Source organism: Anticarsia gemmatalis, chromosome 13, assembly GCF_050436995.1.
Source record: "Anticarsia gemmatalis isolate Benzon Research Colony breed Stoneville strain chromosome 13, ilAntGemm2 primary, whole genome shotgun sequence".
Lineage (NCBI taxonomy): Eukaryota > Metazoa > Arthropoda > Insecta > Lepidoptera > Erebidae > Anticarsia > Anticarsia gemmatalis.
The window spans coordinates 1,422,735-1,447,087 of NC_134757.1; the positions used below are offsets into that span (position 1 = coordinate 1,422,735).

Consider the following 24,353-nt stretch of genomic DNA (forward strand, 5'->3'; position numbering starts at 1 on the left):
GTTTTGAATTAATTTAGGGAGAAATAAAACACACAAACCCACTTATAGTATACTTATATTAAATAAAAGTTAAATTATAATTTTACAATATTACATATTTTAATATACATAGCCACTTTGTAAAAATTCTTATGTATAGTTAAATATTATTTATAAATATGATAAGGGTGATAGGAGTTTACGAGAGAACACGAGACAGCTTATAAAAATATATAAGCGCGGGGACACAGTATCGAGAATTTGCGCCTTTTAGTACGCCCATGCGTTTGACGCCAGTAAGCGTAAAAGCGCTTTTTTGGTAGCCGCTGGAAGATAGAGAGTAGAAAACAAAGCTATAAGAATAGCTGTGAAACGCTGCTGCGTTATTTTTTTGCAAGAGGTTTAAAGCAGGGATGGCGAATATAAAATCAATAAGTAGTTTTCATTCTGTTAAACAGAAAATAAAAACTCCGGACGTTGTGACCCCTCGCTATCTCTGAGTGACGATGAACGGCTATAATGTGTGATTATTTTTAGGTATTTTTGTTTCGTACAACGACAGTAACATGACTTAAAATTTAAAAATCTAAACTCACATATCAGTCTCAATTTCGTCAGCTTCACAGATTATAAACAGTCACAGAGTTGACACCACAATACTTTTTTTTTAAATCTCGTTCACACAGAAAAAAAATACCCAAATGTCATTTTAATCTAAATTTTTGAACTAGCATGGACAATGTTTTTTTTTAACTAGGGATGTTTTATACACGTTAATGCGACTGGCTTTCCTCGCTTTTGTCGCCGTTAGTTTCTCCGTTGATGACGAGCGGTGATGGCGGCTTGATAGGCGGCGCTGGTATCACCTGAACAAAAAAATATATTGTAATGGTGTTTTTACAAAACAGATCGTTCGTGCAAACAGACGTACACGGATGGTGGAAGGAAAGACGCGTTCGAAACAAGATTGACTGAAAACATCTACTATAAATAAGATCGGCAACGTTATATCGAAAACGCTGCTTATTTTGTACAAAAATCGTCAATATTATTTTTGTGATACTCCAAGGTTCAAATTTTTAAGTTTGTGTTTTCAGTATACCGTTCGAAGTGCGTCTATATACAGTATGTATGTATGTAACATAAACAGTAAACACGCCACAAGTCGTAGTCCGACGCTAAATATAGCCCACGGTAACGTTGGGGCCACAAATGGGATGTTACACAAAAACTTCCGACTTTGGGTACCGTTACGTATCGCGTATACAGCCAAATTTACCAATCAACTTGATTTTTTTTTTAAAAGTGTTATGAGTAAAAATCGAAACATATTTTTTCTAATATATTATTTTTGCCAGAAAAAAACAACACAGAGTAGTTAAATACAACAAAAATATTGTTTTCCTATTATTCCTTAACTCGACTTTCCGTAATCTATACCGATCAGGGATCACTAACTATAAAAAATACCACTGTTATTACAATTACACTTATAGTGGCAACGAAAATGACGTTTTACAACTCGCAACTTAGCACAAAGAAAGTGTTTCTTTTACAAACACGATCTTCAAATGACATTCTGTACCGTTATCTCAAGTAGCTACAACTTCGGACCACAACTTTAGGCATGGCGATATCTAATCTAACCGACACCTGATAAAAAACATCCTATACTAAATATTTGAGCAATCAGACACATAACTTCGTATTATTCTATGAAACCCGCAACCGAAATTGACTTTATAAGAATATAATAAAGAAAATATGCACCTCTAGACCAAAAGTAGATTCATTTACATTATAATAAATTATATTTTTCTTTCTTGGTGCTTTTAAAGTGTATTATGAAGAAAACCAAGCAGAAATTGGACCTTATTTAGTTAATAAAAACAATTTCTAAAAACTTGAAACCACTCTTTCAACAAACAATAATTAAATTGTTTTCGAATAAGTGACAGGCACAGGACATAATGTAAAGCCTATGTAACTATATTAGTTAGGTAACGTTTATCGCTGGCTTATACTATTATTAATTTATGTATATATTTTTAACAAACGTCATTTAAGAAAAAAAACCTTTGTATATTAATATTGTACTACGAAATAGAAGTAAGTTAGTATTTCTATAAGGTTTCCTGTGCTTTAATTTATTCATTGTGCATTTACACTAATACAAATAAATATTTGTACAGTAAGTTACTACATTGAGCCTTTAAAATCTCAATAGCAATTTGTTGTTTCTATGTTAGTCACAGTATTATACTAATAACATTCATGCTATTCTAATTTACAAATCCATTTCAAATTACAAAAATTAAAACGCATTTCAATGATCTCGACGTCGTATTTTTAAATTTATTAAAGCCTTTTGTTTTTATGGCTAAGTAAGTTGGCTTGATTTTTGTTTATAATCTACTTAGATTTTTCTGCCACTTGATAGATCAAGTTAGGCTGTGGCTGAATAGTATATCAGACACTTTATTATAAAAATAAATCAGGCTTCTTTAATGTAAGGATAGGAGTGGGTTTGCGGAAATATGACAGCGGCATGGCGAGCTACCAACATGGTATATTTCAACCACCATTACCAATAAATACATAAACGTATATAAAATAACAAATAATAAAATTACACAAAAATTTTGAACGCAACGAGAATATACGTTTAATTTAAAAATAAAGCTCTCCCACAAACACAGACATAGACTCAACCGCCACCTGTGTAACTGTCACTTTTCCCGCCAAAAATGTTACCGTAAAAATATGGAATCTGTTATATTTATTTTAATACATTTTATAAGTTTCTACTATGTGCTGCGAAAAATGCTTGGGGAAGGTTTCCATGGCTTCATAGAGCCACGTTGATTATTGGCACATTGTTTGCCAAAAAGAATTGCTAAAGCGTGATGCTTGTGTAAGGGTTGCCTTCACGTGGCAACGAATCGGCGGGAAATCTTTTACGTTATAATTATATAACTCTCCTTGATTTAACTAGAAGCTAAACATCGTTTATTATTACCTCTAAAAGGTTCTATTTACTGTAAAAAATAATAGCAAATAGTCATTTTTACCCTGGTGATGTTTTTTTTTACTGTTAATTAGCTAGTTAGAACTATAATTAAAATGTTCCTATTAATTAAAACTTACCTTCTATTGGTACCTACATCTTATCATAATAACTAATGCAATCACTGACTGCATTCATTTACTGCATGTATTTAGTAGTACTTAGTACCTATCTATTGACATTTTCAAAGACTAATAATTTAGATATATTTTTCATGATTTTTTAATGAATCTAAAATGTTACTACACTTAACTATTTTATAACGACAAAAAGTAGTCACTTTATACCACAATTTAAAATCTATTAAAGTTAATTTTTACTCAATAGTGCAAAATAATATTTAGGAAGTTCTAAAGTAGAATCACAACCATTAATCTATAATTACATACAAAACATAAAATTATGACTTTTTCCCACTAAAGTAGGTAGAAAACCAATAATTAATAACCTTTAATAATTCTTATTGATTATATTGCATTTTTTATAGATTTTTAACTGTCGATAAAGTGACTAATTGATTGTATATTTTTTATAACAGATTTCGTATTTATACGGTATCATCCACTACTCCCATGCTATCAAAGTCTAGACTAGGTCATGCTTCAAACATTTCGTACTTGTAGTTCGGCGGCCTCTTCCTCTTCCTGTCAAATAAATAGCTATTTAATTTACTACCTTCTTACATATATTATGTGAAATATTTCGTTAGTCGACTAGTCCATAGAGAATTAGTCGATGATAACATTCTTTGTTGTACATAAAAAATGAATTTTATAGCAATTTATTTTGTTTTGCCTGCATTTTATAAAAACACCACGCTTTTTGTGAATGAAACTGTAAGCAACTGTGTGATAGAAAACAATCACTGTTTGTCATATTGTTGGTTTTTTCTATTGTAAATATTTCAATACAAATTAAATTAATCCACATTTTGCTAAATCAGAATTGTATCTACCTCTGCATTTTTAGCGATCGTGTAGGATAGAATACAAAGGCAGTACTCCATAAATTGCTATAAAATCCCAAAAAAATATTTAATTATGATTATTTTATTTCAATATGAACGTCATTATCCGTGATCGTCTTAGATGATAAATGTGTTACTATATTATGAAATACCTTATCCCTATAGTAAATAATTTAATGAAATGTCCATTAATTTCGTAAACCCTTAAGGCGAAGTTAGGTGTGTAGTCGACATACCTTTTCTAACTCCTACAAGACAAACAATAAAATATCGTCGTTATTACTTAACATTGACTAATCAATGGTTACTTAAAGCATTAGACACTTATAGCAAGACATTATCTATCAGATAACTATCTAACACTTGCGCGACACAATTAAGCCTAGCTCTACTAGAACTAGTAAAATCTTAACAAATAATTTTGAAAAAATATGACCATAAATATTTAACTTTTATTATATAGCCATTATAAGGGACGAGCCTACTGCCATATACAAGGCACGTCGCCAAATTCGAGTCATTATACAGGTAAGTAAGTCTCCAACCCGCACTTGGCCAGTGTGGTGGATTCAAGATCTAAAACCCCTCCCTCATTACGGGAGGAGACCCTTGTCCAGCAGTGGGACAGGGAAAATAGAGTTTAGTCCATTTTATCTCCTCCAGGAATCGAACCAGAGACTTAATAATCAATAGTTACAAAAACTATAGCCACAAACACAGTCTATGTTCTACTAGATCTATGTATAGAAATAGTAATTCTAAGTACGCAAATAGTAATATTAATATTTGGCAATAGAATGATAGTGTGATATGAAACAATTGCCAAGCATCCATGCATTCCTTGCAGTCTATTTTTATTTGACCAATATTTCATACACTTTCACTATACACTCATGGAATATTCTAGACTACTTGTAACTACTAAATTGGTGAATAAAATACTAGCCTTCGTAATCCTGTAATAAAACTGAAATTTATGAAAATCTACGAATATATCTACGAATTGTTGTTCTATTAAGAAGTCGAGTGATATTCGGTCGATTAGTTAATGAACTAATCATCACACTCTTCCCTCCATCCAAAGATATAACACTCTTTACACATGTCTTATAATTATAAACTGGATTATTTTTTATACCTGATCCAAAATTGAGCAGATTTTAATAAAGGATTTTTCAATACGTAATTGACTCCTTGTTGTATAATACCACAATCATATCATTCCTTTAGAGAATGGGACACTAGGTTTCCCGTTTCTCTGTGAATTGCTCGTGTTATAGACCACAACTACCTTTCTTTTCACCACAGACATTACCAATATAATATTATAATGCTTCAGTGGTATCATTTAGTATACAATCAAGTCATTACCTCAATATATCGCTTTGTTGGTATGACGTTGTCATTTGTGGTAGTATGACGTCACGGTCCAATACTCACAGAAGGTTTGGGGCGGTGCGTGTCGACGGCGGGCACGGACAGCTTGATGTGCTCCTCGCGACAGCCGTACGCGACCGGCGTCAGCTTGATCACGGTGTGCAGGGGCACGTGCAGGTATGGCAGCTCTTCTGTATGGCACACAGGAATATACGTGAACATTTAGTAAAATACACCATTCAGAAACCGGCGTGGTGTTAGACCTTTAGGTGTGTGAATAATAATAGCTTAGTTTTTCTTTAAAAGGCCAAAGGTATGGATAATTATGGCTAAGGTCATATGAGAAGTTGATGTATTTTAAATTGGTTTCCTTTTTCGGGGATAAATTGTTTTTTTAAGAGTTTTCACCTTGTTGGAAAAAAATGTTACGCCACCGGATAGAGCAGCGGCTAGACTGGTTTAGAAAATTAACTAAGGTGGAATTTCCATATTCATGATTTACCTACGTAAGGAAGAAGGTCCTTAGTATGACCGAGGATGAGGAACGGTCCAACATAAAAGTATACTTTGACTAGACAGACAGACAGAAAAAAAAGTATAAATAAAAACTTACCAGCGGACTTATCAAGGAAGTAAGCGAGCAGACACCTCATGACCGCCTGGTGGGACACGACGAGCACGTTGCCCTGTCGCTCCAGCTCCATGATGACGGGCTCCAGGCGCGCCACCAGGTCCTCGTAGCTCTCCCCGCGAGGGTACCTGTACGCGAACTTGTTCGCGTCGCGGGCGTTGAAGTCCGACGGGTATTTCTGCTGGATCTCCGCGTATGTCATCTCTTCGCATATACCCTGGAAAGATGAAGTGAATTATTATTAAGATGATGGGTTTTTTGGTTATATGTATTCAGCAGTAGAAATTTTAAAGGTTTAAGTAGTGAAATGTGTAGTACAGAGTTTTTAGAATTCGTTTTGTGCTAGGAAAAGCATGTGTCGTTAAAGAACCGATGTGAGATTTCTGGAGTAACTTTTTTTGATATGATCTAATGATTTTAATTCTTCATACTTATAGCCTATTATGATCAATAGTTGGTAGGTACGGTCACTTTTCAGTGAGGAAACTGGCAAATTTTATTTTAGTATTCGTTTCCAGCCAGCCATTATTTTCTCCCCATCTATCTACATAAATCAGAATATCAAACCTTATAAACACTATAAAAAGTATGGATAACTTACCGCATCAATCTCATTAAGAGCCTTCCACCTCTCCTGTGGCGCCTTGACATCTTTGACCGTCTGTATGGCCCTCTTCATCCAGGAGGTCCACACCCTGAGGCCGGGGATCTGCTGCTGGTCGATGTAGTTGGCCAGCGCCTTGGCGTACTGCTTGCCGCGCGTAGATAGGTCACTGTCGCCGCCTATACGACCCACTATGTTGTGTGTGCTTTCACCATGCTGGGGAGAAAGGGGTTTTTGTTAGTATTTATTAGTTAGTTTTTATTTAATTAGCTGATGAATGAAATGACTAATAATTATTTTCCTAAAAGGAAGGTGGTATTCCCTCGTATTTTACGTGTATACGATCAACAAAATTCCCTGGATTGTTAAGTTTGCAAAATCATCAATCTTTATGGATGGTAATTTTACAAAAGGAGGCATGTTTTATTTATGCCTACGGCAAAAAATCGAAAATTACGATTTCGACTATTATAAAACATCTTCAACATAATATTAAATAAGTATATCAAATATAAATTGTATAAAAGGAATTAAGAACTCTCGAATAACTGACATAATTTTCTTACAACACAAGGAATCAATTTAACTGCCATATAATAGAAAAGTAACAGATGATAGGTTTTATCAAACGCTGGATACAGATTATTAACATCAGGAAATAAGCTACTCACCCGAGTCAAATAAATAGTCCTAGGTACAATATGTATATTCATCAAATAATACACGATCCTGCTCTGTATATGTCCTTCATGTTTATGTACCACCACTTTCTCGCCCGTGTCGTATATCTTCATGAAACTGTACTCGGACTCCATGTTCTCGTCCAAGGGCTCGTACTTCTCTTTATAATGCTCTATCCGCAGGAGAAAGTCGTTTAGTACGTTGTCCGTGTTCTGTATGTTCGTGTAGTCTGGGCTGCTTACTTTTACTTCCTGGAATCAAAAATGACCAAGTTATATTAACTGTTCAGAAAAAGATTTGTATTAAAAACAAAATGGTTACCAACTACACATTGCTTATGGAATGGAATGGAAAAATATTGAGAAAGATGCTGCCAAATTGCAAGTACTTATCAGATTATAATCAGATAATTTAAAAAAAAGATAAATAGTGCTCTTGTGGAGGAACGAGGTGATCATGTTCCTCCAACCAAAGGGAGGATCCTCCGACCAGGCGAGGTGATCGTGCCTGGTGGGCCTAGGCTGCCCAACTGTTGTAGTCGGGAACTTGTATATATAGTCAGTTGCCGTGCAAACTTCGATAGCGCGATCTAGGACTTGTGACGTCAGTCACACTGCGCGTGGTGGTTGGTTGCGCGCTGGTCCCAGTAGATGTCGCTGTATGTAGCGAGCCGCTACATCACTCCCCCTCAGACCGTAGGTCGATCTTCTCTTCATGTCAGTCAGTCTCTCCAGTGCCATGCATTGATGAGTTCCAGTGAGTCGGAACTCGAATTCCGCTAGTCCCAGTGAGTCGGAACTGTATGCCGCTAGTCCCAGTGCGTCGGAACTGTATGCCGCAAGTCCCAGTGAGTCGGAACTGTATGCCGCTAACTCCAGTGAGTCGGAGAGGTGCGGTGTGCGGTGTGCGGTGTGCGGTGTGCGGTGAAGTGTCCCCAGTGAGTCGGGGCGAGGTGCTTGTTGTCTGCAGTGAGTCGAGACGAAGCGTTGCGGTGCCCTGGGTGCGTCAGAGTAGCGTGACGATGATGCCCAGGTTGGATGCCGCTGAGGCCGTAGGGTATGCCAGTCATGTGCGTGAGCGACATGTTCGTGGAGTGCCCTGGTGTGGCCGAAGATGCTGGCTGGAGTTGTACGACTGCTGCTGTAGGAGTGAGGAGTGATGAGGGTGCGAAGGTTTTGCTGCTGCTGGTCTGATCTTCGTGAAGGCTGCTTTCAATCACGTCGGGGTCACCACTGTGGAGGAACGAGGTGATCATGTTCCTCCAACCAAAGGGAGGATCCTCCGACCAGGCGAGGTGATCGTGCCTGGTGGGCCTAGGCTGCCCAACTGTTGTAGTCGGGAACTTGTATATATAGTCAGTTGCCGTGCAAACTTCGATAGCGCGATCTAGGACTTGTGACGTCAGTCACACTGCGCGTGGTGGTTGGTTGCGCGCTGGTCCCAGTAGATGTCGCTGTATGTAGCGAGCCGCTACACTCTTTGCTTACGCTGCGTTAAAATATTTCTTTAATTGTGTTAATATTTCTAATTATTATTATTTTAACTGCACGTTTGGCGCAGTGGTTTAAGCGGTCACCTCGCCGCGACAACCGTAGCGCCGCGTGTGGTGGGTTCGAATCCCACCCGGGACATATCTTTGTGTGATGAGCACGAGTATATGTTCTGAGCCTGGTTGTGAATTTATCTATATAAGTATGTATTTAGAAGTATATAAGTATGTATATCAGTTATTTGGTTACCATAGTACAAGCTCTGCTTAGTTTGGAATCAAATGACCGTGTGTGAATTGTCCCACAATATTTATTATTTTATTTATTATTTTTATTTTTTATTATGGACACAAGCAATCTTCCTAGGTTATTTTATAGTTACGAAAATAACTGAATCTTATATCGGGGCTTCCTTATTAACAGCGAAATTTCAATTACTAAACCACCAATTAAATGTATTTAAATATCTTTGCAAAGTGACTAACAATCGCCCATTACTACCTCAATACTATGGTTAATGGTTATCAAAAACTAATCCATTCTGTAGCGTTGCCTACATTCTTTTTGTTATAATACTTTCATACCTAGACTAAAACGTGGTGTTATTTTAGTTCCACGTGCCTTATAACACACAAACAACTCGAGAACACCAACAGATGGTTATTGTATTAAAGCACTTTATAATATTGGCAAGCATTTCGTTAGCGCTACTATAGACACTATAGCAAAGAGAAACAGTGAGCTAATATTTGAGAAGTTACTCGATACAGCAGGCGCCAATCAATTTATTATTGTAAAGTGATTGTCTGGTATAACAGGTGTGATATTATGGATGGACGTGTGAATGTCTGTTATAGCTAAAATGCTGATATTATTTAAGAGAAATGTAGGGTTTGATAAATTTACACTTAGGTAAAGGGTTACAAGTAATAGTACTGAAAAGCTAAGGCCATTAAATATTAAGACGTGACAACAGGCTGTTACGCAGTCGATAATGATTTTGCGTCTTGTTCAATAAAGATGATGGCTGAGAATTCATCCTGATTAATATTTAGGTCATCTCCAAAAAAAAATTCCAAGCCACTAAAATTTGCTGTCTTGTTTTGCTCTCTGCTTTAAATAGTAGTGTCTTATTTTAACCCCACTTACGCAGAAGTACAGATTAGTGCGGGAAACAATATGTTTTGTATTGTTTCAAGTAACGCAGTAGTCAATTGGTAGTAATGTAGTAAGTAACTCACCATAATATTCTGTTCAATAATCCTAGGGTCATCACAGATGGACTCGACGAAGAACAGCTTGAAGCCCATCTTGTGTACTACGATGTCACGGATCATGCGCCGCCGGTCTAACGTCGAGTTTGTAGCGTCGAACACCTGTGAGCAATAATGTGATTTATTTATAAGAGCTTGTGGTACACTTTCTTTTAACATTATTTTCTTGCAGAAATGGAAGTTTTAGAAGTTGAATGTATGAAGAAGTCTTGCTTCAGAGTTCTTTTTTGCAGATCTCGAAGGTATTTGTGGTTTTTCAATCAACATTTGGCAAGAGCAGTAGAGAAAACGTATGCGCTTGCGTTTTGAAAGGGGGTCCGTTTTCAAGACTGCTAACTTGAGGGTGAAATGATGAGAAGAGTAGGAAGTCTAACCACAACGCAACATAGGATAAACTTCAAAAGGAAAGAACTTTGGGTAAGATTTGCACACGATGGTTTATCGCACACTGCCTCTTTTGTAAATTGCTTCAGGCTTGTTAGCCTTTTGCAGTACCGATCCTTACGCTACTAGTCAAAACAGGGTACGTCCTTGGGGCTGCCTGTAATCATGAATAGAAATAAGTTTTATTTAAGAAGCTATACTCACAGCAACTTCTCCCCCCTTGACGAGCCACTCGCAGACATCGTGCAGCGCGTCGAGCGCGCACTGCTGCCGTATCGCCATGGCCTCCTTGTTGTCCGCGCGGAAGAACTCGTGCGACGTGTACGCGGTCGTCGCGTGCCGTCTGTACTCGCCCAGGTTGAATACTAGACAATAAAAAGTTAGGAATAAATCTATGTGTTTTACTATAAAGATTTATTTTGTGTGTAAGAGTATTATATTTTAATCGCTGGAAACCTTTAACGGATTTTTAGGTACCTTTCACCAGGTGAAAATTAATTTATTTTTACTTGATTGCTTTAAGAGCTTTTTAGTCATCCAAGACTATGACAGATTCATCGTAATTTAAAAGTTACTAAGTTACATAAGTACTTTATTTATAACTGGAGTATAGGATGTACCTATGTGCAAATTAAGCTATCTCTAATAGGGGTGAAGCCGGGGCGGACCTCTAGTACCTATGAGATATATGTATTAGGGGACTATACTATACAAAAGCTGAGTTTTGCGCATTTGAGAGTATTATGAGTTGTGATGTTGACAATACGATCATTTTAGTGCAGAGAAGGGTGTGCCCATTCTTTTTCTACGGGAGAGACGCCTTTTTATGAACCAATATACTGATCGTCATTTAGAATAATGAAATAAGACACCTATTTCCTGATTGATAGGAGTAATAACTAGACGAAAAAAGTAATCAAGACACACCCACAAACAATTACCAGGTAGAGATATTAACAAAACTAGTTTTACGGCATATTGCGACTATAAAACAACATGACTATAGACTATAGTTTGTATAGTCGGTACAATTTCAAGGCCACTACGCGTACACTATGGTAATTTATTCTTAGACCAGATAAAAATCGCCGGAGTTCAATAATTGACCTTACTGATACATTCAATCAGAGATACGACGAGACGTGTTGTTTAAAATGCTAATGTGTGATTTTATTGATGCGGAAAAAAACGTACAAGCTGTACCATTAAACTGTTTGTCTCAGCGTGTGCGACAATCACGTAACAGAATAGATCAATCTGATATTATAAAATTCTCGCGTCACAGTTTTCGTTACCGTACTCCTCCGAAACGGCTTGACCGATTCTCATGAAAATGAAAATTTGTGAGCATATTGAGTAGGTCTGAGAATCGGCCAACATCTATTTTTCATGCCCCTAAGTGACACTTTTTTTTTTAATTTTTATGGCAAAACAACGTTTGCCGGGTCAGCTAGTTTTGTATATAATTTCTGTAACCAGTCGGTACATATTAGAAATCAATCCTCTGATAACTACGTGTGTTTGTTTTTGTTCGCAATAAACGCGAAAATTACTGTACGGTTTTTTATTTATAATATTATAATGCAACGGGTCTTATACGCGATTGAAAATTTAAAGGTTAGGATACCTTATTTGCTGCCCGACGTTTCGATCGCATTACAACGACCGTGGTCACGAGCTGACTGATGTGGCTGCTAAGCGTCGTCTTCTTGCGGCGCGAGTTTCGACGCCTACCCTCACTTGGTTTTCACTTAGTGTACATTGTTCGGAATTGTCGGTACTTCGACACACAACACTAACGCCGCAAGAAGACGACGCTTAGCAGCCACATCAGTCAGCTCGTGACCACGGTCGTTGTAATGCGATCGAAACGTCGGGCAGCAAATAAGGTATCGTAACCTTTAAATTTTCAATCGCGTATAAGACCCGTTGCATTATAATATTATGGTTTTTTATTTAGTTTTTAATAAACAATTCCCGACGGTTTTCTCGGTTTTTAATGTATCATTTGTGCAGATATTTAGTAAACTGACCGAATTATTACGATGACTGTAAAATAAATCGCGAAACGATTTCGAAGTTTCTGATTTTAGTCAGAACAGACCTGCCTAACGTTCTACCGGCTCTGCCAGTATAGGTAATTTTAGACAGTTATTTAATTTAGAATAAGTATTAATCATCGACTCGATGGCGAGCGGAATTGCCTCTCAACGCCTAAAAGTATTAAAAAAGAAAACCTGAGCAGTCTTCCTGTACAATATTCTAAAGAAATATTAGCGGTAAAGGTAAGCATTGTTTATTCACACTGTTATTGTTTTGCATACCTGTACCACGTGGTTACACAATGTGTTTAACTATGAAACTCACGCGTAGATCGGATGATCATAGGCTAAATTTGCGTCTTTTAGCGCACAGGCTATAGTCCAGACAAAAATAGTCTAAGTCTAGGTAGTCTATGCATTATCAATGTACCTATATTGGGTTAGGGAAGAAAACATTAAAGTGGTCTGGTTAGTCAGTGTACTTTTCGATAGGAAAACCCACCGCGAAAGTGGCTTTTTGAAAACCAATATTTTTATCGCAAGGAATCGTAAGTAAATTTTAAGTGTACCTAAAGGCCGTTATACTTTGAAAATGTTAACGTAAGTGTTGAAGAAAAACGACATTATTAAAGGTTAAACTTTCACTAGGAATACAGTTACCATAATTACATATAATTGCAACTGCATACGATTTTTGCATTATCAAACGTCCTTGACAGGTGTAAACGCTAACCTCGCGTGACTAACATTTTATAAAACGTTTGTACGGGAATATAAAACTATAGCGATCACTTTTATTAGATAGGTGAAAAGCAAATGGGTAAAGGGCATCATGACTTAGTGAACTAAATGCCTGTTATAAACGCTCAAGTTTTCTTGCTTATAGCCAAGTTTCCAGCGCGAGCGAGGCGCCCATAGCCAGTTGCGCTCATCGGTCAGTTAACGAACTGTAGGTTAAGCAAAGTTTGGCGCGGTCACTCCAAAGATGGGTGACCGCATAGTGGTATTTGAACTGGGCGTCTCCGTGCTTCGGAGGGCACGTAAAAAGCCGGCGCCGGCTGTTGTCAATTAACATAATTTTTGTTTGGGATGCTATTTCCACGATAAACTGAGGGCAAAGTACGAGAAGCAACTGTATTTATTTTCCTCAACAATTATCTTTGATAAAGGTATCCACTAAAGCCCACTGATATATTTTAATACATAGGCTTAACTATACGCATTATACTCGGGGGAAAAATGTACGTTGTAGCGTCGCCTAGGGACCACATTTGAAAAATACTGCGTTTAATAATTACATCCGTAATCTGCAAGTCATAGTTGAATGTATAATTTTCAATAAGGTTTATGGAAATGTTTCCAAGGACCGTTGCTTTACGAGTTATGTTTACGATGACCCGACATTTCTACTCCATAAAATGATTTTACGAAATTCTGTAAAGTCCTCGAAATAAATGTATTTTGTGGAAAATTCGCAAGAGTTGGTGCTCATTTAAGCTTGCAAGGTTTGGTTTTAAGTGCTAGGTATGTCTTCTTTGTGTCCTTACCCCGTGTGTTGATGCCAATCCAGTTGAGGTACCGTGATAGCTTCTTGGAGATGTAGGTCTTGCCGCGCGCGGGCAGACCCACCATCGCGATCACGTGTGGTATGTTCACATAGTTCGCGCGTTCACCTGCACCACAAAAAAAAAGCATATTATTTATATGGCAAAGTAATTAAATACTTAATATAAGTGACAGATCTCAAAGCATCCTTGTGAAGTTATATTTTCTTTTTCTATTTTTGACTTCCTACGCCCTAAATACCTACCTATGATAGAAAATGTGCAATTATTCTTTGCAACACATATAACGCACTGTACATTTCTTAATATTTTTCTGAAATGTGCGATCACAATTTAGTTAGGATACAGCAGTTCCTAAATGTGCTCGTCACGTTATTAGATTGGGTATCATAACTTCGCTACACACAGTGACAGGCTGATCGGGTAAAGTGCTGCACATGCTATTGATTTAGCTATCGGGGCTTGAATTTGCACTTCAGTCAAATTAATGATGCCTCGGAAAAGGATCTGGTGGTAACATTATTCGCCCTCTTAAAATAGATAGCGACTTTTTAAACTTCAGCAAATGAATACGCTCACATCAAGATAAAGTTGGGCCTTCACTGCTTTGGAATCGGAGCGTAAGAACCGTAACGACTTGTTGTTCTATATTTATTTCTATGGTACTATGTCCACTGGATCGGCATTTCGGCACCACAGAAATGAATACAAACGGACAAATCCTTAAGGTCCCTCCAGGTACACTCCATAAACTTGCTTGAGAATTTTTCTTAATGGAATATTCTAGAACCTTATGACTGCCTAACTGATAAAAACAGTAATATATTGTAGGCCTAACAACACTTGCTTCCAAGGCAAATTGCATCCAGTATAACATGTTCAATAAAGTCAGTTTCATACAAATGAGTCAGTGTTTACAAACATGCATCAGGTGACATTTCATCAGCTTGAGGTTATCATGTGAACTGTGCATGTTTAGTAGATACTGATACAGGCAGACTATCAATGTGACTAGATTATAACTGCAGTTCTAAGATGATTCTGTAAATGTTGTTAGATAAAGATGAAGGTTTTTTGTGGTCCAATAAGTAAGGTGTTTTAGTATTTTACAATAGACTATTTGTATGTATTGGGAAGGTAAATAATAATTTGTCATTGTCTTATGAGAGATCATCTATAGTTGTACTATGATTTCTGAGAGCTGAGTTACAACATTGGTATAAAAAACACCAGCTATTTACCTTCCTGTATAAAATCTAAATTATTTAAAGTATAATAAAGTAATATAATCAACCACATTACTGTTAAACGGCAACCCTCCAGTACTATGTACTAAACCATATGCATTAAAAGATATAATTTTTAAGTGGCAATACAATAACATAAAACCTTCTTATCACACACTCATCAACACCATAGAGTTATGAACATAAAATCAATAACTGCAAGGTTATAACATTATGTTTCATAACTTTTAAATTATTGTTTTTAATTTTATTGCCAATGGAAATATAATGTGTAATTAAATAAGTATTATAACTTCACACATGTAGATAAGGAATCAATATTGTAAATGATGCCCATATTCTAATATTATTAGTTTCGCGAGTAACACTTTAATCTCTTGCTACATTGGTAGTGCAATGAGTGTGATGAACCCCTAAATTGAAAATTGCATAAATGACCTACATTTGAAACAATAATTAATTATGAAAAATCTTGTTTACAGTTTTCAGAACTGACAAAGGGGAAACAAGCAGAATTGTTGGACACAGACCTAACTATCTTATGGGGTTTTTTTATTAAACCTTAGAATTAAATATATTTTGCATTGCATAATGTACATATAGTTGCTAGTAAATGTCATGTAGGTATAATATTAAATTCTAATCATACAGCCCTGGATTTCTTATACCATATTTCCGCTACAAGTTTGTACATAACACTTATTTATTTAAATATTATGAAGTAATTTGAGCATAGAGATTATATTTTGTTATATAAGTGTTATCTAATTTGTTTGTTTTTAACTTGTAGGTATGTGTTTGAACATATATCGACGGTCCCTACGTACAATAACCTAATTGCAAAACGCAAATTTTACAGGAGAGCGGTTTGAAGTTTCAATTTACATTGGAAGTGTTGTAGTTCTGGGGTTTGTCGAGTGTTGATTTAGGGTAGAATTAAAGCATTTTTACTAATTTTTTTTTAATCAATCGAAAGTATATGACAACCGGAAGGTCACGGAAACAAAAAAGACAAATCCCCTAAGTACCACTTGAGGGAATGTACGTAGGGACCGTCGATATTTATCTTGATATGAAAGTCCAGTTGAGCTATACAATGTCGTATTTAGATTTGATTTTAACAGTACAATATTATACCAGCTGCTAATTAAAATATTAACAGAACATAAACATATGTATAGTGAAATATTGACATTGATTATTATGCAATGTATATTTTTTATTATTATTTGAGTAGATTTTTTTTGTAAGAAAGTAAGAAAAATTGATAAAGATTTTTTTGATTCTTATTGTTTGTGATAATTATTTGTATTAATAAGGTAGTGATCAGTTCTTATTTTGTGAAATTGAAGAAAATATTTGTCTTACTTATATCAAAATCCCCCGAGATTATTTCACTCGTGATAAGATTTCGTACATTAGATGACAAAACATAAAATATAATATCACTCAATTTTACTTATCAATTGAACACATCACAATAATATTCTGACTGTGTACTTCTAACCCAGTTCTATGCCTATCCGATAACGAGAATCTGACGGCCTTAAAACCATAAAATAACGTAATATCTATATGATATTATCCATCACTTTAATTGATTAATTGACCTGGGCGGTCAACAATTTCAAGCCTAATTTCACAAAGATGGACCACTTAAAACAAATTGAGTGTGCGGAACTTATCGATGTATGAATTATGCTTGTCCTTGTGACGACAGCATCTAAACTAGTGCGAAATTCTCGCACAGAATTCACGAAACAGGTATTCTTACTAACCATCACCAAAATACTGCTTGTTCAAATACTTCCATCCTTCCGCACGATTATCCTCTGAATCCATTGTTGTTTTACTTATGATCTACCGTTACTGGTAGAATTGATACGTATTTTATTAATAAATTTAATTTAATTCACTCCCGATTCGGTACACTCGGCCGAAGGCAATACGTGAACTGTCAGTGTCAAGTTGAAATCGATTGACAGGACTGAGCATAGACAAGTTCCGTTTCAGGCAATTTTATAGAGTTTTATATCATGCAAATGCTCATTTATAGCAATCTGATTCGTATGCTATCTCTGTTTTGTTGCTTGTTAAATGTATCAACCATCTCTTTTTATTCAGGCAATATTGGTATTTTCCAATATAGTAGAAAAATATAAAATTTTTGTTCTTCCGAAAGAATAAATCAAGTGAATCTCATGAATTTGCTTGCAAACTTGTTCGTCGATATATCTCTATAGCAGGTGTAATTTTCCTACACCGATACGTGCATATCGCAGACTACAATTCGACATGGGTATGGACTTTAGAATTTGGTAATCTTAGCAATATGGTATGTGCCTAAGATTGTAGTAACCTCTATCATAGTTAGCGGGAGAAATGCGTCAGACATCACGCTGATCGTGAATGTAACGAGTTGACGGCATTTAAACGATAACCTTTTAAACAAATTGCATGATAACAGCACGTAACTTTTCCACGTTGATTATTAATTAATGTCCTAACATAATAAAGTGGTGTAAACAGAAACAAAACATTATTTTGAAGCTTTGAATTTGACACTAGTTTTCCGGGTCGGGTATTTTATTAAGTAAATTTTAAAAATCAAACGTAGGAATGGTAGAAGATCAAATTAAATCGATTAAAACAATAAAAAATTATCAACTTATAATAATTGGAATAAATAAAGTGAATAATAGGGCATAAATATAAAAATTATGTTTGTTGTTATGGTTTAAAGTTTACTAGGTATTTCCTACGAGGAGGGCAAATAGCAGTAAATACTAAATAATATAATAGTGTAAAGTACCTATATTAACTAGAAAGTAGGTACCTACGTTCTTATCCTTATAGTCTGATATTTATTTTCCTATTACAAAATATTTTTCTGCTTAAAACTCCATTGTTATGTCTCGTTTCGGCTCCAATAGGATTAGGAGAGATGTAGGCTAATCTCAATTTGATAGTAGCATAATCTCATAAGCGCAAATTGGTTTAGTTGTAGACTCAAATGCGAAAATGATTGAACGTTATCTTCTATAAAAAAAAAACAAGCTGTATTTTTATGTGCGACTAGCTGACCTGCGCAACTTCGCTTGCGTCACATAAGAGAGAATGGTGAAATTTTTCCCCGTTTTTGTAACATTTTTTACTCGTACTCTGCTCCTATTGGTCGTAGCGTGATGATATATAGCCTATAACCTTCCTCGATAAATGGGCTATCTAACACTGAAAGAATTTTTCAAATCGGATAAGTAGTTCCTGAGATTAGCGCGTTCAAACAAACAAACAAACAAGCAAACAAACAAACTCTTCAGCTTTATAATATTAGTATAGTATAGATTAGTATAGATAATATTAGTATAGATAGATAACAAATACGTTCTTAAAATTATTTTTATTTTCCTGTTTCAGAAGACCACAAATACCTAGGTACCCACTTCGTCGGCATGGTTTCATGAAAACTCACACTGTGATCACAACAACGACATTAAAATAACTTGCGTACTTAATTATCTCGGAATTTGCAAGCAACTTTGTAATCGTGATTCATTTCACACAATAATTAATTGTGATAGGCCTAAACATTCTGTTTTCCAACAATGAGTAACTACGTATAAATGATTAGGATACATCTTATTACAAATACCTACCTAATCTACCTATCGAATTAGTGTCTTTAGTTATGTTTAATAGCAAACTACACATCCAATGTAAAACATATAAATTTATTTCAACACATAAGTGCCTAGGTATTATTAATATTCTTTCTGCTTGAATCCGCATATTCACTGACAAACAATAACAAGGATAAAAAACAAGTTCAAATAACAAACAAACAAGCAGTTATCCTTTCAATCTATCAGTATTAATTAAAAATCAAGATAATCGTAACAAATGGCAACGGAAATTTGTTGAACTACAAGTTCCACCTGTCATTCATAGATGGCGTTAGTAGTTTTTAAATGAACGATTTGCGATTGAAAAGTTTGAAGCACAGCAATTAAAAACTTACTTTGGAAGAATGAGGATCTAGGTGCCTTTTCTGTGATAGTAAATAACGAAGTAAATAAGTTCCAGTTGTTTTGAATAATTCCACATAGAACTGGTTTTGATTGCGATGTGACGTGTTTAGTTCGCACATGTATCATAATGCGCTAAGTGCGACGATTGGAACGACAATAAATTGTTTACCGATCATGTAGTAAACAATTGCATAACGTATTGAGTGTAGTTTCAGACGGAAATAGATTGTCTCATGACTTTCCACGCCTTCGACGTACGAACAATGATTGGTATCTGTCACCAAAACAATGTGCTTGCGTGCTATGAAGAAAATTGAAATTAGTATAAGAAAATTTAGAAAAACGTTAAAAAAAACACTTGAGGTTACACTTACGATAAGTTACAGGAGTTAAGGAGTTAGAAACACAAAACCAGAGGATTTTATTCAGCACTTTTACAAAACACCGATACGAAAAGCCAGTTGTCTCTATTACAAGGATTAGTTAGCGTACAAGAGGTTGTTAGCATTAGATTTACTTACTAAAACTCTATGTATCAAAAAGTAGCAAAACTACTCATAGTAAGTTAACTTTGTTTAATCACCCAAGAACGTGTCAAAATTTTCCGAAAATCTTTAAGGAAATCTCCATCTTTCCTCTACAAGCGGAAACAAAAAGGAATGTTCATTGAGTTGGTGTTGATCTATAATTACTAGTGTACTTAGTACAACGACGTGGCAGCCACAATGTCAAGGGGAGCGTGCTAGCCAGAACGAACTAATTTAGCGCAGACGCCCACTGCGAGCCACTTTCATTCATACTCGTCTATTGGTGGTGCCTGTGGGGGATATGGGCGTGGCTGATACATCATCACTGTCGAAGATATTGGGCTGGCTGATTGAAGTATGTTTTGAAACATTTTGAATGCGTATTGGAAAAAGTTTCGCGCTAGCGGGATGTAAAGATTTGACAGGTCACGTGAAGTTTATGGTATATTTTTTTTTTAATTCAGGTAAGCCTTGACTAGTCAACGTATCAGAATTCCAGCTACATTAAAAAAAAACATATACTGAATATAAATTGAATAATTTGAAAAATAACTGTTTTAATTCTAGTTTTATTACCCTAGATAACTGTAAGTAATACCTCTTTTCAGGGAGGTACAAATGCAGAAATAAATCCAAAAGCGAATCTTTTAAAAGGCATGCCCGTAATTCAGCAACGATTAGTACCTACTGGCGAAAATTAATCCATATAAACATTAAAACATCGTCATAGCATTATTAAACAAACTTCATCTATAACACTATTAATCACCACAATAAAGTAAAGAGTGCATTTCTCCCCATGACGCTATAAAAGCCATTTCTCATGAAAGCAAACGACAAAGTGTAAACTTTTAGCACAAATAACAATTAAATTAAGTGATAACAGCATGGCGGCCGACGGTAATTGTTTGTACATAGTCATATTGCATCGCACGTGTTTGATACGTACTATCTAATAGGGAAATTGATGTATTGGCAGCGTTGCAAATTGTTCTACAATGATTTGATTGTCTACTGAATAGATAGGCTTGTATATTGCACCGTATTTATGCATTTGAAAGGTTTGGTGACTTTTGAGCAAGTTTGTTGTGAATTATTTGGGTTTAGTTAATTTCTGATAAAAAAATGACTCAAGATTTCGGCTCTACAGTATTTCAAAGACAAGGGGTCAGGTTGTATCCTTAGAAGAGCTTAACTAAACGATTACTGTACATAAAATAGATAACAAGCCTGAGTCATAGACGTGGTTAAATACATTTCACATCTTTATTTCCGCCATTTTGCTTATCAAATAGGTACCTACTACATAATAAAAAGGAAGTCAGGATCTCAGATTGCTCGTCCGCAATACTTTCACAAACGGACAATGCGACAATTCGCAATGAATTGGATCATCAAGGAAATTGCAACCTACATGATATACCCACGCCGCGCCACCGTCGCGTCGTCGCTCCGAACGAGAATGTCCGTCCTCAAACGACGACAAAGGAATGATTGAGGCGGGAAATTTACTGACAAATTGCGTTTATTATGTACAAATAAAATGTAATATAATATAACTACTTAAATATGTTTCTTGATTATTTCAGTTTATCAATATTTAATCTATACTAATATTATAAAGCTGAAGAGTTTGTTTGTTTGTTTGAACGTGCTAATCTCAGGAACTACTGATCCGATTTGAAAAATTCTTTCAGTGTTGGATAGCCCATTTATTGAGGAAGGCTATAGGCTATACATATATCATCACGTTACGACCAATAGGAGCAGAGTAGCAATAAAAAATGTTACAAAAACGGGTAAAATTTTAACCCATTCTCTCTTATGTGACGCAAGCGAAGTTGCGCGGGTCAGCTAGTTTAAGATAAACGTAACTAAAGTTAATAAGAAAATAAAATTGCTTTTCGAAAACCACATTACGCGCCCATGAAAAAAAAAATTGACTGTTTTTTAAACGTAATCAAAATAAAAAAGGACCGTTTATCAAAATTACAAACAATAAAAACACAACACAAATACATTTGTTAATTATTTATCGAATTTAAAATGTAAAGGTCTACATACACATTAACATTCAAAATAAATATTCAGCATTCGATTTACTGAGTTCCCAAACAATTTATTGGTGGAGTTCTCATTGTTGATTTTTTAATTTTCTTTTTCATTGAAATATCTTTCTTTATATTTTATTTTTCAACCTTTTAGTTTTACAAAATAAATAAATGTTAAACAAAGTGCTAAACAACAATTTATTTCGCTAATTTATACATTGTTTTTCCTTTTACTGACAAAATGTACATCTATTTTAAAAGATGGAGGTAAATAAGGAAAATAAATGATACTTGCGCTTATCTAATTTACTTTAAACAAGTATGTATGTATTTTCTTTAAGTTCATTAGGATTCTGTTCTTTTAAGCATTAAGGTATTTACACTATTTACGGTGCATAATACTTCAATGATTTTGAAATTCGTCTGTAAATTTATTTAAGATATAAAAATTAAAAAATTGCTGAAAATGAAATCATGATCAGGTTGGAAAATGTAGCTGGTTAGAAACTCTAACCCTTACCTTAATCGTTTACTATTTGTATTTAAATTTTTGAGTTAGTTTAACTATAAATTGTTGATTTAAAACTGTAAACAAAATCATACGACTGAGCAGAAATTACCAAGGCACATTTTAACTTACACGTAGAAAATCATCCTAAAGTTTAAGGAGGGGTCTTATTCCCCAATGTTGCCATATTGTCGGCATACGTTTTCCCGTACCTTCGTCCATAATAAATAGCTATGTCATATAGTAATAACCACCTGTATTGTTTACAATCCTCTCGAATTGATAAGCCGTTATTGAAAGAGCTACTGCTAATTGTTTCCAAGGGTCAATGACTGCTTCAATATGAACGAATTCGATAACGATTATTGTGTTGCTATAGTAAAATGAGTTGATAAGATGAGATTAGTTGGATGTTTACTGGCTGTACAGGTGGCAGGATGGTAACGCAGATGTAGGCAGTAAAATAAAGTGTAAATTAACATTTCTGTAACTTGATTACCACTATCGACTATCGACTACCGGTCAACCATCAAGAAATTTTGCACGAAAATCTAATCAACTACCGACAACTGGTTGGCCATCGAGATATTTGCACGAAAATCTAATCAGCGCCCCTAGCGGGCTTCATAGGCACTATTTTGGCAGCACATTCTATATGTCAAACTCTCGATGCTCGACATTACCGACTGTAGAGAAATACGCTAAAGATTCTTTGGTAAAAAAAATGAGATAAAAATTATAATAATGAAGACAGATGACCAGAGAAAACAAGTGACTGAGAAGGCTAGAAGTCTACGGGAGAGGCATTTGTTCATAGGAATTCTGACACCTGAAATAAGCTTTACCCAGCAGTACCTACGAGAATCCATTGACATGGCTAAATAAAAAAATAAAGAAGAGGAAATACATACTCATAATTATCGTGATATATTTAACTAGCTGACCCGCGCAACTTCGCTTGCGTCACATAAGAGAGAATGGGTCAAAATTTTCCCCATTTATGTAACATTTTTACTGGTACTCTGCTCCTATTGGTTGTAGCGTGATGATATATAGCCTATAACCTTCCTCGATCAATAGGCTATCTAACACTGAAAGAATTTTTCAAATCAGACCAGTAGTTTCTGAGATTAGCGCGTTCAAACAAACAAACAAACAAACAAACAAACAAACTCTTCAGCTTTATAATATTAGCATAGATCCGTGGTAGAAAGCATCGCTTCTAATTGGTTCAGGGTTAACTGTTATGTAAACAGAATACTTATCACTTGTGTTTATGTAAGATAGTGGATAAATATAGAGAAACCTATCACCTCCTTACAAAGTTGTTTGAAGATCGACGCAGAAACCTACTTATGCTAAACATTTCCTATACTTAGTACTTTCGTATAGTTGATGATGATGAAGATCTATTCGATAGATTTCGGCCATGGTGACCACTTGGACTCCTAATCTGAATGGCTTTAGATGTGTCCGGAGATGGCTTATATGCGAAAAACAAGCTATGAATTTCTTGAAAAAAATATTATATATGGTCATGCATGGGTGCTAATCAGTATTTGATATACAAAATCTACATTTCTACTTATTAGGCAATAATGGGAGGATCCTCTTAGAGCATAGAGAAACGATGGTTTCATAAAACTTGATAAATATAGCACTGTTTTTTTTTCTTAGAAATTAAAGTAAAGTCTCCAAAGCTATTAATCTTTCCAAGGTAAATTTTCATCACAAAAGTATTGTCAACTTAATGGTAACCAATTAAAAATAGTTGCCAGACACAGTTTAATTTCAGACAAACATGTGCTTAGTCATCTTTTCATAGAATCTATTAAGTTAATTACAATAGTCACTTTGGGAACTTAATTCAATTTTAATTAATTAAACGTTAAACAATTAGTAGCTTCTATCGTTTATTACTATTAACTCGT

At 35.3% G+C, this 24,353-nt stretch overlaps 1 protein-coding gene across 3 annotated transcripts in view; it reads right to left on the reverse strand.

Annotated features, from left to right (window-relative positions):
* Positions 1 to 37: 37 nt before the first annotated feature.
* Pfrx (6-phosphofructo-2-kinase/fructose-2,6-biphosphatase) overlaps positions 38 to 24,353 on the reverse strand; it is a 36,573-nt gene continuing 12,257 nt past the window's right edge. Inside the window, exons 1-10 of one of the 3 annotated variants that reach the window (XM_076122332.1) lie at positions 17,087 to 17,268; positions 14,044 to 14,169; positions 10,659 to 10,819; positions 10,038 to 10,172; positions 7,297 to 7,557; positions 6,623 to 6,841; positions 6,004 to 6,238; positions 5,454 to 5,581; positions 3,664 to 3,690; positions 38 to 845 (exon numbers count right to left, since the gene is read on the reverse strand). In XM_076122332.1, the coding sequence (XP_075978447.1) occupies positions 753 to 845; positions 3,664 to 3,690; positions 5,454 to 5,581; positions 6,004 to 6,238; positions 6,623 to 6,841; positions 7,297 to 7,557; positions 10,038 to 10,172; positions 10,659 to 10,819; positions 14,044 to 14,169; positions 17,087 to 17,150 (1,449 nt within the window). In that variant the 5' untranslated portion in view covers positions 17,151 to 17,268 and the 3' untranslated portion in view covers positions 38 to 752. Of the gene's footprint in view, positions 846 to 3,663; positions 3,691 to 5,453; positions 5,582 to 6,003; positions 6,239 to 6,622; positions 6,842 to 7,296; positions 7,558 to 10,037; positions 10,173 to 10,658; positions 10,820 to 14,043; positions 14,170 to 17,086; positions 17,269 to 24,353 lie in introns of those variants that run through there. The other 2 variants (XM_076122330.1, XM_076122331.1) reach the window with 2 other exon arrangements.